Here is an 18,539-nt window from a genome sequence, read left to right as displayed (position 1 = left end):
CGACCAAATACCGCTCCTAATCGGCTAATCCCTTTGAAATTCAACGCCCATGAAACCGTGTTGATGTTGAGAGTGACAACGATGGCCGCAGGACAATGTAAAGCCGAGTCGCAAACTGCTTCGGCTCTTCCAGGCAAATTCATTCACCAAATCATACCGGCACAAAGATGCCGTGCTCTGACCAGGTCAACATTACCGTCGTGCTAGAGCTAGCCGCCACGACGCCGAGCATGATCTCACCAGCTTATAAACGCGAACGTTCCAACGCCATTCTTGTATACTCCTGGTCTCCTGCAGCTTCTAGCTCGCTTTCCATCATTCCATTCCATGTCATCACCGACGCAAATGGCTTCGCTCGCCATTCTCGTTTCCCTCGTCTGCGCAGCGCTTGCCTCCGATGCCGCGGCCGTCCGCGTGGAGCTCACGCGCATCCACGCCGACCCCAGCGTGACCGCGTCCCAGTTCGTCCGCGACGCCCTGCGCCGCGACATGCACCGGCACAACGCCCGGCAGCTAGCCGCGTCGTCCGACGGCACGGTGTCCGCGCCGACCCAGATCGCGCCCACCGCCGGGGAGTACCTGATGACGCTGGCCATCGGCACGCCGCCGCAGTCGTACCAGGCCATCGCCGACACGGGTAGCGACCTCATCTGGACGCAGTGCGCGCCCTGCAGCTCCCAGTGCTTCCAGCAGCCGACGCCGCTGTACAACCCGTCCAGCTCCACCACCTTCGGCGTGCTCCCGTGCAACAGCTCCCTGAGCAGGTGCGCGGCGGCGCTGGCGGGGGCGGCGCCGCCGCCTGGGTGCGTCTGCATGTACAACCAGACGTACGGCAGCGGGTGGACGTATGTCTTCGAGGGGTCCGAGACGTTCACGTTCGGGTCGTCCACGCCGGCTAACCAGGCCCGCGTCCCGGGCATCGCCTTCGGATGCAGCAACGCGAGCGGCGGCTTCAACACCTCGTCGGCGTCCGGCCTCGTCGGGCTGGGCAGGGGGAGCCTGTCGCTCGTCTCCCAGCTCGGCGTCCCCAAGTTCTCCTACTGCCTCACGCCGTACCAGGACACCAACAGCACCAGCACGCTCCTCCTCGGGCCGTCGGCGTCGCTCAACGACACCGGCGTCAGCTCCACGCCTTTCGTCGCCAGCCCTTCCAGTGCGCCCATGAGCACCTACTACTATCTCAACCTCACCGGCATATCCCTCGGCACGACGGCACTGTCCATCCCGCCCAACGCCCTCTCGCTGAAGGCAGACGGCACCGGCGGCTTCATCATCGACTCTGGCACCACCATCACATTACTGGGAAACACGGCGTACCAGCAGGTCCGCGCCGCGGTCGTCTCCCTGGTGACGCTGGCCACGACAGACGGGTCGGCAGCCACGGGGCTCGACCTGTGCTTCGAGCTGCCGTCCTCAACGTCGTCGCCGCCGGCCATGCCGAGCATGACGCTCCACTTCGACGGCGCGGACATGGTGCTCCCGGCGGAGAGCTACATGATGTCGGACTCCGGCTTGTGGTGCCTGGCCATGCAGAACCAGACCGACGGCGGGTTAAGCATTCTCGGCAACTACCAGCAGCAGAACATGCACATCCTCTACGACGTTGGGCAGGAGACATTGTCGTTTGCTCCGGCCAAGTGCAGCACGCTCTGATCAGAGCTTTACAGAACTGCAAACATGTGTGTGCATAGGTTTCATGATGATTTTTTCTTTTGAGTTTTGTTATATATGTAATAATGGGCCGTCAAGAAATCTGTTTCAATTTTTTTATGGAAATCCTATTCCAATTCAAATGCTGAAATTCGAACTAGACTACCACAAGCAATAGATACATATAGCATTGACTTGTCGGCTGGGCGCAGTTCTATTTCCCTTGTGACAGTCTAGTTGTGGTTTAGTTTGATATTTATTTTTTGTTTTAGGAAAAGGAATTTTTAGGGCGTTTACTAGAGTTGTGTTGTAAATAAAGCAGGAGATATTTTTTTTTCCTTTGGGATCGATGTACTTCATTTTTTTGTCAGGGTTTTATTCTTCATTTGAAATGCACTTCTCAGGAGCATATAAGCATCACAAATTCATTTTCAATACCTACAAGAAACAAAATACTTTATAACCTCTATCCAATTTTTTTGTAATAAACTTATCACCTATTATATATGTTATTTCATCCATGTCCATATTTTTCCTCTCTCTCTCTCTCTCTCTCTCTCTGCTGAGCACTTACGTGTGCCTCCCAGATGAATTTAGTTGATACCTTGTTTCTGCAATTTTTTGTTCTCAAATTTAAATTCAAACTCTTGTGCATATTGTACTGTTTATCAAAACTCTCGTTTAAGGATGCACCACAATGCTCAAGATAGCATATAGTTTAGAGTGAGATCTAAAACTGGGCCTAGGTCTTATAATTACGAGAATATTATAATTAAGACAAATCTCAAAAACTTGGGAGATCATAGTCAATTTTGGTGTGCACTAACCTCCTTCGTGGCTCAAGATATTGAATTGTCTTATCAAGAATTACATGTGTAGTGGTACTTTTTTATAAAAGAAAATAGTATAACAATACTATCAATATAAATGTCATAATGTTTTAGTTGAAATATAAAATTGTATCTAAAGTAATACCTGTGTAATGACCCAAAAAATCCAATCTTATTAAACCTTTTGTTAAATCCTTGCAAAACATGCCTTCTACCTTAGGTCAGCCCGAGAAGCCCAAGCCCAGGTGTGGATCTTGGTTGAGGCCAAGATGAACCATGGCCTCCTTACTCAACTTAATCTCCATTAAGTAAATAATAGTTTTGGTACTGTTTATCAGGGGTGTTTAGAGCTCAGTTGCATGGACTAGCCCGTCCTATTAATTTGGTCAAACTCCAACACTGCTGAGCTCGTGACATGAGCCTACCCAACATATCACCATCCTTGGATGTCTTGGTCATAACCTTTTCTCTAAAACCCTCTTGCATCATCCCTCTCGATAAAATGTTCCTCGGCGGCATTCTCTACAACAGTGGCATGACCATTGTAAATCCACATCAATGCACCTTCTTATCTTGAGTAGTGCCCATTCAAACATATTCCCTCCTCTATGTACAGTAAACTTCGATAACCTTCACCCTAAGCAAAACTATGATAATCTAATTCTTGCTTGTTCCTCAACAAGTTGGCGCCTCTCCATTTCAAGGTACGCTTGTTGATCCCTGAGGCATTTGAACTGTCCACGGAGGTACTCATGGTACTCTTGAGGGCCCTCCAGTCATTGTGGGGGTGTCCACCATGTATCACTCCTGAGACGGCTGGTAGCTTCTCATGCTTTCATTATCTTAGGCGGAACTACAGGTGGAGTAGCCGAAGAAATTGCCAAGGATCCAGAAGTGGGTAAGATCAGCGATGTTGAACTCGGTGATGTCATCTGCCATTAGGCTAATCATGCCAACAAACATGGAGTGGAAGTCAGGGACAAAGTGTAGATGCATCTTATGGATAAGCTCATCTTGGATGGTGCGGGGCCGTGTTCCCGAGCCCGACGGGGGTACTCTTGAGGCCCCTCCAGTCGTTGTGGGGTGTCCCGTGTCTGCCATGTAGCACTCCTGAGATGGTTGGTACTTGTCATGCTTTCACTATCGGATGCAGAACTACATGTGGAAGTAGTCGAAGAACCTGGCGAGGATCCCAAAATGGTTACAATTAGCGATGTCGAACTTGGTGATGTCGTCCACCATCGGTCTAATCATGCCAACAAACATGGAGTGGAAGTTAGGGACAAAGTGTAGATGCATCTGGAGAAGCTCGTCTTGGATGGTGCGGGGCCGTGTTCCTGAGCCTGACGGGGTACTCAGGAAGGGCATGTGGCAATTCCTCTGCCAACAAAAATCAAATATGAATCATAGAGGTGGAGTTTAGCAAATCCATCTACCATGAAATCTAGGCTTCTGAATTGGAAAGCCTGGATGCTGACAAAGGTGGGGGCAATGCAAAGTTACCCCAACAAGTCGGCGGTGAAGTCCATACTATGCCGAAGGTGATGGTGCTGCCTAGAGCTAAGTCGTCAATGCCATTATCGAAGAAACCCATCCGACTTATTTAAACGAATCTGCACCCAATGTTCTCCTACCTGGTGTGCCAATTGTCGATATTTTTTAACCTCTGACGATGATGAGTAATCAATGAATCATGTGCATTAGATTAGAGAGGTAGTGTAGTTCGGGGATAGGGTTACAAATAGAATGATGTCCCAATTGAGTTACAAGTTGGTTAAATAGACAGTGGTTTCTATGTATACCCCTTATCTGTTTTAATTTTTCCTCCGATCAGTTGGATCCGCCCCACTCCCTTCCATGGCATTGGTTTTTATCTTCGGTAAGGATAGCCAGGGACCATATAGTTGACAAGGGTCCAATGTAAATTGTATAAAAAAATGATCAAAACTAAATTTTCCAATGAAAATTACACTTACTTAGGGTTCCCACTCCCTCCACCACTAGCTTCTTATGTAATGTTTTTTCCCCATCTGGCATTGCCGTGTAATTGAAAAAAAGGAAGGTTGTGTTACCCTTGCGTATCCATGTTATTTATTCTTGGATCTTGGTGCGCTCTCGGCCATTCTATTGATCCCAATACAAGGGACTATCTTGTTTAAGGTAGTGTCATAGTTCCATCTCCTCGTTTTAATCTGAAGCCTCCATAAAAGTCATATTCTATCGCCAAGCATAGGCAGTGGTAGAACTCAAATAAGCAATCACCTGTAGATCGGTATTGGGATCGAAAAGACTTCGTGCCATTCCGTTATACGTTAACAGGAAGTTTCTCATGTATCATTTGCATGTTGATACGTCCATTAATTTTATCCTTGGCTCAGCAAATTAGGTTGAGATCACCAGGAACAACTAATGTGGTTGCATTAGATTTTTTAGATCAACTAATTCAGAGATAGAACTCAATTTGTCACGCCTACCATACTTTGTCACGCCTGGCCTCAGCATGACAGCGGGCAGCCTATGTGGTCACAGCACACGTGCCATGACATGAAAAAAGAGGGTCAATGGTAATGTTTGGAGAAGGATCAGGTAGTACCGTAGTAGTAGTACATTTACATGGGTTAGAAATAAATAAATAAATAATCACTAAACCAAAACAGCTGTTTTCTTTGAAGAAATAAGCATTCATCCTACTTTACTTTATCTTACTTCATTGCAACCCTCATCTTTTTTTTTCTCTCCATCTCCATGTTCCGATTGCTGCTGATGATCTCAGTTAGTACCAACAGAGGTGGAAAAATTTGCAGTCGATACCTGCACACGGTTCTTCGCCTACGTTCTTCTGATTCAGTCAATTTCCTGCATCTGACCTGCTTTTGGACCACGACGGCTGCTGCTGCTTCCTCAAAAAGTGCCTAACAATTATCCAACGACCACAGGCCCCGTTCAATTTAGTAGAACCATGTTTGAACACTTATTGCCCGCACGCCGAACAAATAGGTCACCTAATCCCTTAAAAATTCAGCGCCTATACAACCGTAGGCGACACCTTCTTGGCGTGAGCACGACAACAATTGCTAGAGCTGCAGACTGTTCCATCTCTTCCAGGCAACTCACCAACTGAGACCAGCACAAGATGGCGGCTCTGACCAGGTATTAGAGCCTTAGAGCCTAGCTTAGATCAAGCAAGCCACAGGTCATCCATGATCACCTTATATGATGCTCACATTTCTCGATGCCATTCCATTCTTGCATAATCATTCCAGCCACCACGTCTTGCATGCTCCTAGCTTGTCATCACTAGATCAATGTTGTCATCGACATCACAAATGGCGTCGCTCGCCGTGCTCGTCTTCCTGGTGGTCTGCGCGACGCTTGCCTCCGGCGCCAGCAGCGTCCGCGTCGGGCTCACCCGCATCCATTCCGACCCCGACATTACCGCGCCCGAGTTCGTGCGCGACGCACTGCGCCGCGACATGCACCGGCAGCAGTCCCGGTTTTTCGGCCGCGAGCTCGCAGAGTCCGAGTCCGACGGCGGGCGCACCACGGTGTCCGCGCGAACCCGCAAGGACCTGCCCAACGGCGGGGAGTACCTGATGACGCTAGCCATCGGCACGCCGCCGCTGTCGTACCAGGCCATCGCCGACACGGGCAGCGACCTCATCTGGACGCAGTGCGCGCCCTGCGGCGCCCAGTGCTTCGCGCAGCCGGCGCCGCTGTACAACCCGGCGAGCTCCACCACGTTCGGCGTGCTCCCGTGCAACAGCTCCCTGAGCATGTGCGCGGGGGCGCTGGCGGGGGCGGCGCCGCCGCCCGGGTGCGCCTGCATGTACAACCAGACGTACGGCACCGGGTGGACGGCGGGCGTGCAGGGCTCCGAGACCTTCACCTTCGGCTCGGCGGCCGCCGACCAGGCCCGCGTCCCCGGCATCGCCTTCGGCTGCAGCAACGCCAGCAGCAGCGACTGGAACGGCTCGGCGGGGCTCGTCGGCTTGGGCAGGGGCAGCCTGTCGCTCGTGTCGCAGCTCGGCGCCGGCAGGTTCTCCTACTGCCTCACGCCGTTCCAGGACACTAACAGCACCAGCACGCTCCTCCTCGGCCCGTCGGCGGCGCTCAACGGCACCGGCGTCCGCTCCACACCGTTCGTCGCTAGCCCGGCCAAGGCGCCCATGAGCACCTACTACTACCTCAACCTGACCGGCATATCCCTCGGCGCGAAGGCGCTGTCCATCTCGCCAAACGCCTTCTCCCTGAAAGCCGACGGCACAGGCGGCCTCATCATCGACTCCGGCACGACCATCACCTCGCTGGTAAACGCCGCGTACCAGCAGGTCCGCGCCGCGGTGCAGTCCCTGGTGACGCTGCCCACGACCGACGGGTCGGACTCCACGGGGCTCGACCTGTGCTACGCGCTGCCGACTCCAACGTCGGCGCCACCGGCCATGCCGAGCATGACGCTCCACTTTGACGGCGCGGACATGGTGCTCCCCGCGGACAGCTACATGATCTCGGGATCCGGCGTGTGGTGCCTGGCCATGCGGAACCAGACGGACGGCGCCATGAGCACGTTCGGAAACTACCAGCAGCAGAACATGCACATCCTCTACGACGTCCGGAAGGAGATGCTGTCGTTTGCTCCGGCCAAGTGCAGCACTCTTTGACGATACCAATACCATAGTTGTATATATATACAGTTACTAATATATATGTGTGCATAGGATTCACGATTTTTTATACAGTGAACTGTTAACCAAACACTCTAATTCCATTTTTGGAAACTGGAATTTGTTCAGAATTCTTAACTGAATAGTCCAAATGTGGCTTGAAAAATACATGAACGAGACAATCGATATATGGGTTTTGAGTTTTGACAAGCAAACATGGAATCGATGACTGAAGTAGCATACATTGATCTGACTTAGCATACCCTTGAATTATTGAAAACTGAGATTTGTTCAGAATTGTTAGCATTCCAAATGTGGCTTAACAATTACATGAATGAGACTGAAGAATACGTAGGTCTGACATGGACAGACGACCAAAAGATATAGTTCTTAACAGGTCCCGGGCTAAGCGACGATATGCCACTCAATTCAACCTCCCACTCTGACCCCGTCTTCTCTTCCTTTTGAAAGACACCCTCTGGGCTGGTTTGACATTTTGATTTCTCATGAGCTCCTGACGGTCTCTCTCCTCCTGTCTCTCCTCCTGCAATAACGCGAAAATCAGCTCCGAGTATTTGCCATAGTTTGCCATCCTATTCCTATGCAGCTGATGGCGGATACGCTGACTTGGCGGGAAGGTAGACAAAGTCTTCTCGATCATTTCTTCATCTGTGATTTCTTTGTCACAGAGCTTCAGCTGAGAGACTATGCGTCGCAGAGCCGAATCATATGCAGTCACAGAGTCAAAATTGCCGAAATGCAGGCTGTCCCAGTCCAGCTTCGCTCCTGGTAGCTCTACCGCCTTCATCCTATCAAAGTGATCCTTCAAAGATTGTCATATAACAAGTGGATCCCGTTCGAGCATATTACTGCACTTGAGCCTGAGACAATTGTGTCGCTGAGATTATTCTGCACTAAATAACTCTCAACATTTCTGGCCCATGTGACATAGTCTCTTCGAGTACCAAATGGCATGAGCCTGGGAAAGTCTGGTCTCTTCGAGTACCAAATGGCATGAGCCTGGGAAAGTCTGGTTGCACCACGCAAGACATATTCCTACGATACATAAGAGATATTGGCCCCGTTCACTGATCTGAAACTTAGCTGAAACTGGCTGAAAAACACTGTTCCGGCTGAATTGTTGTGAGAGAAAAACACTGTTTCGACTGGAAAAAGAAGCCGAACAAGCCATTTTTAAGACAAGCGAACGAAGCCATTTAGGCTGTGTTGTTATATCAGGTGGTGCATAATGACATCAGCCTATGAATTATAGTGGAATAACTCACACCTCATGCATAAACTAATTATTAGATTTTAAGAAATTAATGGTGATAAATCAATCCATTCCACGCGGTGGTGGATCTAGAAAAAAAAAAGTTGGAGGGGTTGAGCATATATAACAACAATAACAACAAGCCTTTAAGTCCCAAATAAGTTGGGGTAGGCTAGAGTTGAAACCCAGCAGAAACAATCAAGGTTCAGGCACGTAAATAGTTGTTTCCCGAGCACTCCTATCTAAGGCTAAGTCTTTGGGTATATTCCATCATTTCAAGTCTCATTTTATTGTCTCTACCCAAATCAACTTCAGTCTTCCTCTGCCTCTCTTCACGTTACTATCTTGGCTTAGGATTCCACTACGCAACGGTGCCTCTGGAGGTCTCCGTTTGACATATCTAAACCATCTCAACCAGTGTTGGACAAGCTTTTCTTCAATTTATGCTACCCCTAATCTATCACGTATATCATCGTTCTGAACTCGATTCCTTCTTGTATGACCGCAAATCCAACGCATTTCCGTGACACTTATCTGTTGAACAAGTCGTCTTTTCGTAGGCCAACATTCTGCACCATACAACATAGCAGATCTAATCGCCGTCCTGTAAAACTTGCCTTTTAGCTTCTGTGGTACCCTTTTGTAACATAGGAAACCAAATGCTTGGCGCCATTTAATCCACCCTGCTTTGATTCTATGGCTAACATCTTTATCAATATCCTCATCTCTATGTAGCATTGATCCTAAATATCGAAAGGTATCCTTCCTAGACACTACTTGACCTTCCAAATTAATATCTTCCTTCTCCCGAGTAGAAGTGTCGAAGTCACATCTCATATACTCAGTTTTAGTTCTACTGAGTCTAAAACCTTTAGACTCCAAAGTCTCCCGCCATAACTCTAATTTCTGATTCACTCATGTCCGACTTTCATCAACTAGCACTACATCGTCCACGAAAAGCATACACCAAGGGATGTCCCATTGTATATCTCCTGTGACCTCATCCATCACTAAGGCAAACAAATAAGGGCTCAAAGCTGACCCTTGATGTAGTCCTATCCTAATCGAAAAGTTATCCGTGTCTCCATCACTTGTTTGAACACTAGTCACAACATTGTTGTACATGTCCTTAATGAGCCCGACATACTTCATTGGGACTTTATGTTTATCCAAAGCCCACCATATAACATTTCTTGGTATTTTATCATAAGCCTTCTCCAAGTCAATAAAAACCATGTGTAGGTCCTTCTTCTTCTTATACCGCTCCATAACTTATCTTATTAAGAAAATGGCTTCCATGGTTGATCTTCCGGGCATGAAACACTACCGGAAACGTCAAATTTGCCGAATGTTTTTATGTTTGCCGAGTGTATTCTCTCGGGCACTTGGCAAACAAGATCTTTGCCGAGTGTTGCGCTAAAAACACTCCGGAAAAAATACTCGGTAAATACGAGGTTTGCCGGGTGTAAAAAAAACACTCGGCAAATATGGGGTTTGCCGAGTGTTTGTTTGCCGAGTGTTTTTTTTACACTCAGCAAAGAAGTAAAATCTTTTTTTCTGGAAAAGAAGGAGAAGAAAAAAATAAAAAAAAACTTTGCCGAGTGTCTAGATCCAGGACACTCGGCAAAGAAAGAAAATCTTTTTTTCTGGGAAAGAAGAAAAGAAATAAAAAAACTTTGCCGAGTGCCCAGATCTAGGACACTCGGCAAAGGAAAAAAATATTTTTTCCTGAGAAAGAAGGGGAAGAAAAAAAATGAAAAAAAACTTTGCCGAGTGCCCAGATCAAGGACACTCGGCAAAGGAAAAAAATTTAACCGGCCCCAGCGCACGCGCCCTCCCCTTCTCCCCGCGCCGCGTCCGCACCCCCCCTCCCCTTCTCCGCGCCGCGTCCGCATGCCCCCTCCCCTTCTCCCCGCCGGTGGCCCCTCCCCTCCCGGCTGCCCGGCCACCCCTCCTTCCCCCGGCCACAGTCCCGTCCCCTTCTCCCCCACGCCGTGTCCACACGCCCCCTCCCCTTCTCCCCATCGACGGCCCCTCCCCTCCTGCCCAGATCCGGCAGCTCGACCACCCCTCCTTCCCCTGGCCGTCGCCCCCTCCCCTTCTCCCCGGCGCCGCCCCCTCCACTCCTTCCCTAGATTCGACGGCGGCCCCTCCCCTCCCAGCCGGATCTGGCGGTGGCCCCTCCCCTCGCCACCGCCCCCTCCCCTTCTCCCCGGCACCGCCCCCTCCACTCCTTCCCTGGATCCGACGGCGTCCCGGCGGCCGCCCCTCCCCTCTCTCGGATCTGGCGGGTGGCGTGCGGCGTGGCGGGTGGCGTGCGGCATGACAGGTGCGTGGTGGCGTTGTGGCGGGCCACGTCCAGCGTGGGGCTTGGTGGCGTGGTGGCTATGGTGGGCGCATGGCGTGGGTGGCGTGGCGGCGTCCGGCGTGGGGCAGCGGGCGTGGCGGCGTGGTGGCCGTGGTGGGCAGCGGTCGGTGGCAATTTGTTTTTTTATTTCTTGCGAAAAATGTTTGCCGAGTGTTTTTTGGGCACTCGACAACGTCTTTGTCGAGTGCCCGACGAAAAACACTCGGCAAAGTGAGTTTGCCGATGAATTTTTTGCCGAGTGCCCTTTACCGAGTGTTACACTCGGCAAAGGGTTTGCCGAGTGTATTCGTGGCTTTGCCATGTGCCCTAGGCACATGGCAAAGCTCGCGTTCCCGGTAGTGAAACCAAATTGGTTCATAGAGACCCGCGTTATTGCTCTCAAGCGATGCTCGATAACTCTCTCCCATAGCTTCATAGTATGGCTCATCAACTTAATTCTCCGGTAATTAGTACAACTTTGAATATCTCCTTTATTCTTGTAGATTGGTACCAATATACTTCTCATCCACTCGTCAGGCATCTTGTTCGATCGAAAAATATGGTTGAACAACTTGGTTAGCCATACTATAGCTATGTCCCCGAGGCATCTCCACACCTCGATTGGGATACCATCCGGTCCCATCGCCTTACCTCCTTTCATCTTTTTCAACACCTCTCTGACCTTAGATTCTTAGATTCTCCGCACAAAGTACCTATTGGTGTCATCAAAAGAGTCATCCAACTGAAAGGTTGTGTTCGTATTCTCACCATTGAACAATTTGTCAAAATACTCTTGCCGTCGATGTCAGATCTCATCCTCCTTCACCAAGAGATACTTCCTTTCATCCTTAGTGTACTTAACTTGGTTGAAGTCCTTTATCTTTCTCTCATGAACCCTAGCCATCCTATAAATATCCTTCTCTTCTTCCTTCGTACTCAAATAATGGTAAAGATCCTCGTACGCTCTACCCTTTGCCACACTTACAGCTCGCTTTGCAGTCTTCTTTGCCACTGAAAGGATCAAGATGCCCAAGAGGGGGTGAATTGGGCTAATTCTAAATTTTCTTGCAATAATCAAATCCTACGGATAGCCCAATTAACCCCTTGCGCCTAGAAAAGTGTTTCTATCAAATCAACGCACAAATGACTTGCACCCTATGTTCCAAACTTACTCTAGCATAGCAATTCTATGAATGTAAAACAAGTATTGAATTGCTCAAAGTAAATACTCAAAGTAAATGCTCAAAGTAAATAGGGAGAGAAAGGAACGCGGCAATGTTTTGCCGAGGTATCGGAGAGTCGCCACTCCCCACTAGTCCTCGTTGGAGCACCCGCGCAAGGGTGTAGCTCCCCCTTGATCCGCGCAAGGATCAAGTGCTCTCTACGGGTTGATTCTTCGACACTCCGTCGCGGCGAATCACCCAAAGCCGCTCACAACTTGAGTTGGGTCACCCACAAGCTTCGCCAGGTGATCACCAAGCTCCCAATCACCACCAAGCCGTCTAGGTGATGGCGATCACCAAGAGTAACAAGCACGAACTCTCACTTGACCACGCGAAGCCTAATGAGAAGATGGATGCACACTTGTCTACTCTTGATTCACTAATGAGGTTTCACTCTTGGATTCTCAAATCACAAACACCTCACTAGGACCTTGCTCTTCTTGGCACTCACAAACGTGTTTCTCAGCTGTTGGAATGAACAAAAGTGGCTCCACTCACGAGTGGAGCTTCTATTTATAAGGCAGCCTGAAAAACGAACCGTTATGAGCTTCTGCGGGGTGACCGGACGCTCCGATCGTTTTGACCAGACGCTCAGGTCAGTTCAACCCGCGAACAGTTTTCAAGTGATGACCGGACGCTGTCAGGGTCCGGTCAGTACCGACCGGATGCGTTCGGTCGCTCTTGGATGCTTACTGTAAACGACCGGACGCTGGATACTCAGGGTCCGGTCACCACTGACCGGACACGTCCGGTCACACTTTCTCAAGTCTGGACCCTTACTAGAGTTGACCGGACGCTGGCCCTCAACGTCCGATCACACGACCTTCCAGCATCCGGTCACACCAGACTTGATCTTCACGGTCAAATGAACTGACCGGACCCTGCGGCCAGCGTCCGGTCGCACCGGAGCCAGCGTCCGGTCAGTATTTGACCCTCCATTCACTTCCAACTCTCGATCATATATGAATGAAGTTTGCTCCAAAGGATCTTAGGCATTCATAGGAGCTACCTAGAGCTAGTTTTAACAAGTGTGTACCACACCTAACTCACTAGACTCAACTAGGTCAAGCTACCCGTTCATACACCCCTTCATAGTACAGCCAAAGGAAAAACAAAGTCCTAAACTACTCTAAGTGTCTCTCCAACTTCAATTGACACTTAAAACTAGTTATCCTTAACCTTGTCGTCCATCCTTTGAAAACCAAAACGATTTCCATCGTAGGGGCATGACAACCTTGATTGCCCAACCAATCTCCATTACCATGACCTAACTTAATTGCCTCTACAAAACACACGTTAGTCATAGTAATCTTGTATTGACATTAATCACCAAAATCCACTTAGGGGCCTAGATGCTTTCAATCTCCCCTTTTTTGGTGATTGATGACAATACCACCTCGAGTATGTTAAGGAGTGAGGTTTTTGAAGGGCTTGGTTCATATAAGCTTTTGTTGATAAGAACAAAAGAGTTAGGCAAGCTTATATGACCCAAGCCAACACAATGTACTCAAAGAATACGAATTAAGCAAGAGTACAAGTAACAAAGCTCATTTGCTTCGAAGTATAAACGCGGAAGCAAAAACCAATGAGCATAACACAAGTGATATGACATAGAGATAATACAAAGTAGAAATCACACATGTCAAATATCACAATCACGTAGATAGCACTATCACATATATATAATAGTATGCATGAAAGTAAACACACAAATGCATAAGTAATAGTGTATCACACAAATTAAACTCCAAATGTATATAATAAGCTAATACTATATAACTAGCTCCCCCTAAAACTTGCTCCCCCTGAGACTACATACTCAAACCCTCTCCCCCTTTGGTGTCAAACACCAAAACCTAAGGGTCGGTCGGTGGGGCTGCAGCAGACGAGTCAGGCGCTGAAGTACATGGAGCAAGCTGGAACTGGGCACCATTATCATCTGACCCGAAACTCTGAACTGACTGACCCTCTGTGACAGGAAGTGTCGCTGAAGCGGTCTGGGTCTAAGCCGAGGCTGGTGCTGCCTGTGAAGCTGCTAGTATGTCTGTCGTAGGATCTGACGAGGCGACAGACGAGGGGAGCCTTTGAGTAGTCACTGCGACTAGAGCTGCTATAGACGGACCGGCGGTGTGCATATGAGGCGGAGTAGGCATGCCGGTCAACTCGCTGAAGGATGCTCCAAGACTCCTGGAGACTGATGTCTCAGGCACGAATAGCGAGGAAGACTGCTCTGGTGTGAAGTCCGTCTGAAATGGAGTGAACTGCGGGGCTACCATGGGTGAGGCTAACCACTAGGACACCTATATAGGAGGTGAAGCAAACTGAGCTGGAGGCTGTCCCTGACTCTGGAGCCCACTGGGCTGTACTACTGGAGTCGTCGAAGTGGTAGGAGGCTGTGCAAGCTAGGGCGAAGGCTGTGGCAGTGGGACCCCAATGGCTGTCACTACATGCTGCATGAATCCCATGAGCTGCTGCTGCATAAGTAACTGCTGGTGCTGAAGGAGCTGCTGCTGCCGCTGGAACTCGTCCTGACGAGCTTGAAACTATGCGAAGTTGGCAGCTGTCTCCTGTGCCTGGCGTGTCTGATCCTGCTGCATCCGCTCAAGAATAGCAATGAGAGTGGGGTCTGTCTGTGGAGCAGGTGGAGCAGAACTGGAGCTACCGGCCTCTACATCGTGTCTGCGTAGCGGCATCTGAGGTATAGGCTGGTAGTCATCGTCAGAGCTGTCACTGTACTCGCTCACCTCCTGCTATGCCTCTAGCTCCTCCTCCTCAGTGGCTGCAATCCCTCTGATGATCTCATCCTACTGAGCTACGGACTCTGGCACGTCGGGACGACGGCTAGGCTGTCTGGGTGCCTGAGGAGTGGTGTGTCTGATCCTCTGTGATAGGTTGTAAGCTAGGAACTCCGTGGTGGCACCTGTATACTCATCCATCATGCCAGGGGGCTTATCAAGCACTACTCTACGGATGAGGAACGTGATCCAATGAGCATAGGGAAGCTGCCTGCGACCCTTGAATCCCTCAGCTTTCGTGTCCTCCATCTCTGAAAGCAAGAGATCCTAGATATCAAATACTGTCTGATGCATGATGGCATTGAGAAGCCATAGCTGTAAGCGAGTCAGGCCCTCCCTGTATCCCAACCTAGGAAGTAGTGTCCTCCTAATGATGGCCTCTAGTACCCTCGCTGTAGGAGTCAAGTCACTGGGGTTCCTGTTTGACCCCTCTCCAAAGCAATGTCGCACTAAATCTGTAGGGGGCACCAACCCTCCATAAGGACACCTGGGAGGCTCCTACTGTCCATAACAGACCTCGTGCATCTTGACAGGCTGCTCCTGTAGCCTCAGTATCTCTCTGGCTCTGCCACTCGTCACTCTGTAGTCTTTGCCTTTGAAGGCAAAGTGAATGAATCTGTGATGTGGATCGATGTAGAGCGAGGCATAAAACTGACGGACCCAACATGGTACATATATCCTCGTCCGTCCAATCAGATCTGACAGTCCTGGCAAATATGACAAGTATGGCCGAATGCTCTCTCCGGCTGCTACCACAATAGACTCTATCAGATAGACTCTCTGAGATCTAAACACTGCCCCACTGTTGAGATAAGCATTGTAGAAATCCTCCTATAGTGGCGTGTAGAAACCCTCAGCTGCTCTCTCATCCCTCCTCGGAGGAAACCAAACCTCAAACTCAACAAACCGCAGCTGCTGAACCTGTCTAGCGGTGGCGGCCCTCAAGTCGAGGTGAACCACTAGAGGCGGACCCTGAGGTCTGGGCGGAGGACGTGAACCTCTGCGCTGTGTAACTAGCCTTGGTGGAACTGTAGCACTGGTACGACTCGAGCGGCGTAGTTGAGGTGCCGGCTCGGTCTCCTGACCCTCCAGAGTCTCCTAGGCTGGCTGAGGCTCTGCTGGTGGGGGCTGCTGCTGAGCTGACGGACCCTCCTCAATGGCAACCCGTCGTCCTGCAAACGTGACAGTCCCAGCTGGACTCCCGTGACGACGCTCAACATCCTCAATCGCAGCTCTCAGTGCTGGTGAAACCGGCTGATCTGCAATGACAACTCCGCTGCGGGCACCACCTCTCTCGGCACGCTCTACGGCCTCTGCAACAGCTGCTGCTCTCATTGTCTCTGCATCAGGGTACTTCCGCTTCTTGGATGTCACCTGCTTGGTTGACTTGCCCTTAGATCCGGCTGGCTGGCGAGGCGGGGGCCTCCGATCATCATCACCTGGGCCACCACCAACGTTCTTGGTGCGAGCCATCTGAACTGACAAGATGGTGAACTGCCGCTGATGAAGATCAACTGTTAAACTGCCGCTTTCGAGGCTTGGTCTCGATCCTTACTCGCGAGCTTGGCTCCGAGTTGACTGCCAACTGCCACAAGAACCACAACAGAACCGACTCGCTGCACGATAGAATAGATGGATATACAAATAAATACCATATGTCTAATAGATGCGAAACCCTAATAGAGAAAGCAATGTAGATGCGAATTTGAATCGAATGGCTTTCTACCTGACGATCTGTGAACCGAGAAAAGATAAGGCGACACGCGGGGGATCCTCGGAACCGGGCTAGGGTTAGGGTAAAAGTCCTGAATGTAATGGGGAATCAGAGACTGCAATTCGATCTAGGTCATTGAGAGGATCAAGATTGAAAAGTCAGGTCTTACCAACGATGAAGGAGACACTAGCGCGGGTGAGTAGTGGCGGCAAGGGAGACTCGGTGGCTGTGACGGGCAGGCACGGGGTTGCACTGGAAAGCTCGGGCGAACCTTGCTGGACGGCGGCGCGGCGAGCTTGGGCGCAAGGTGGCCGGCACGGTGCTGCAGAGGCACGGCGAGGCAGTAACTCGGTGGCGCGGCGAGCTTGGGCGCGAGGAGGCGGCGGCGTGACTTGGCGACTGCTCGGGCTAGGGCACGGTGGGATGCAGACAGAGGACGCGGTGGTACGATTAAGTAATCCCCCAAAAACACGACAGAAAAGGAAACGAGGAAAAGAGTCCTGAAGCCACGCGAGATCCACTGACCGGACGCTCCGGTGGTAGCGACCGGACGCTACCACCCAGCGTCCGGTCGATTCCAGAGAGGTCCAAATCCTCTGGAATCGGGACCAGACGCGTCCGGTGGTCCATGACCGGACGCAGGCAGGGTCCGGTCAGTACAACTTGTCCTTCCTTCGATCGACCAGACGCTGAACCCTTCCTGACCGGACACACAGACGTAGCGTCCGGTCACTCCTTCACCAGCAGTTCACCTCCTGTGAACTGACCGGACGCTGGACAGCAGCGTCCAGTGCAGCGTCCGGTGCACCTTTTCCAGTAAATCTTTAAACATCCTTCGCGCTGCCTGTTCCCAATCAAGTCCCAACTTGAAAAAGATCCAAATAAACACCAATTGGGACTGATATCAGTGACCTCTCTCAAACCCTCATATTTTTTCAAAATATTTTGCCTTAGGCTATAATTCTTTTTAAGAAAATAGGCAACAAGAGGGCAAATGGAACAAAACGACAAAACAGCATTCATGCATATGCAATACTTGTAAGTAAATCTAGTTGCTTGTCAAGTTTGATCCAAGGTTAAGCTTTTTCACACGTTTTTCGACGGTTATCTAAACCATGTTAGACAAGCCCTATATGCATTGCCACAAATTAAACATGTTGTATATTACAATGAATGCAAGGGACAACACAAGCTCAATTTTTAGTGAAGTTACTAAAATCAAGTACATTAAGCTCATTCCGCAATCTACAAAATGTAGCCTCATCTAGCGGTTTAGTGAAGATATCCGCTAATTGATCTTCGGAACTTACACCTTCTAGTGATATATCATTTTTAGCTACATGATCTCTTAGAAAGTGATGGCGGATATCTATATGCTTGGTGCAAGAGTGTTGAACCGGATTATTTGTAAGTTTTACCGCACTTTCATTGTCGCACAAAAGAGGTACTTTCTCTAGAACTACTCCATAGTCTAGCAAAGTTTGTTTCATGTATAATATTTGTGCACAACAAGCACCCACGGCAATGTATTCCGCTTCGATGGTGGACAAAGCCACACTATTTTGTTTCTTAGAGGACCAAGATACAAGTGATCTTCCAAGCAAATGGCACCCTCCGGATGTGCTCTTTCTATCAACTTTGCATCCGGCGTAATCCGAATCAGAATAGCCAATCAATTCAAATAAAGCTCCTTTAGGATACCAAAGGCCAATGCTTGGAGTGTGCTTAAGATACCTAAAGATTCTTTTTACAGCAATTAAATATGTTTCCTTAGGACTAGCTTGAAATCTAGCACACATACACACACTAAACATAATGTCGGGCCTAGATGCGGTTAAATATAACAAGCTACCAATCATAGAACGGTAGAGAGTTTGATCAACTGGGTTACCTCCCTCATCTAGGTCGAGATGTCCATTTGTAGGCATTGGTGTCTTGATTGGTTTACATTCATCCATCTTGAATTTCTTAAGAAGATCTTTTGTGTATTTCTCTTGAGAGATAAAGATGCCTTCTTTCATTTGCTTGACTTGAAAACCAAGAAAG

The 18,539-nt window shown here is 49.5% G+C and overlaps 2 protein-coding genes across 2 annotated transcripts; both read left to right on the top strand.

Annotated features, from left to right (window-relative positions):
* The first annotated feature begins 293 nt into the window (after nt 1–293).
* LOC136552468 (aspartic proteinase nepenthesin-1-like) lies at nt 294–2,007 on the top strand. The gene has a single exon (XM_066544038.1). It carries the CDS (start codon nt 328–330, stop codon nt 1,651–1,653), a length of 1,326 nt encoding a protein of 441 aa, XP_066400135.1. The 5' UTR covers nt 294–327; the 3' UTR covers nt 1,654–2,007.
* Nucleotides 2,008–5,712: 3,705 nt separating this feature from the next.
* LOC136552467 (aspartic proteinase nepenthesin-1-like) lies at nt 5,713–7,138 on the top strand. The gene is made up of 2 exons (XM_066544037.1): nt 5,713–5,750; nt 5,782–7,138. The coding sequence occupies exons 1-2, from the start codon at nt 5,713–5,715 to the stop codon at nt 7,136–7,138; spliced, it is 1,395 nt and encodes a 464-aa protein (XP_066400134.1).
* Nucleotides 7,139–18,539: the final 11,401 nt, after the last annotated feature.

Source organism: Miscanthus floridulus, chromosome 4 (genome assembly GCF_019320115.1).
Source record: "Miscanthus floridulus cultivar M001 chromosome 4, ASM1932011v1, whole genome shotgun sequence".
Lineage (NCBI taxonomy): Eukaryota > Viridiplantae > Streptophyta > Magnoliopsida > Poales > Poaceae > Miscanthus > Miscanthus floridulus.
Note: the sequence above shows the minus strand (reverse complement) of the source record. Positions and strands in the feature narration are given on the sequence as shown.

What these genes read in the sequence shown, in the direction of transcription:
- LOC136552468 (XM_066544038.1), top strand. Translation starts at nt 328, where the DNA reads ATGTCATCACCGACGCAAATGGCTTCGCTCGCCATTCTCGTTTCCCTC.
- LOC136552467 (XM_066544037.1), top strand. Translation starts at nt 5,713, where the DNA reads ATGCCATTCCATTCTTGCATAATCATTCCAGCCACCAC. An exon ending in ATAATCATTCCAGCCACCAC is followed by an intron (nt 5,751 to 5,781) that starts GTCTTGCATGCT and finishes TGTCATCACTAG; the next exon opens with ATCAATGTTGTCATCGACAT.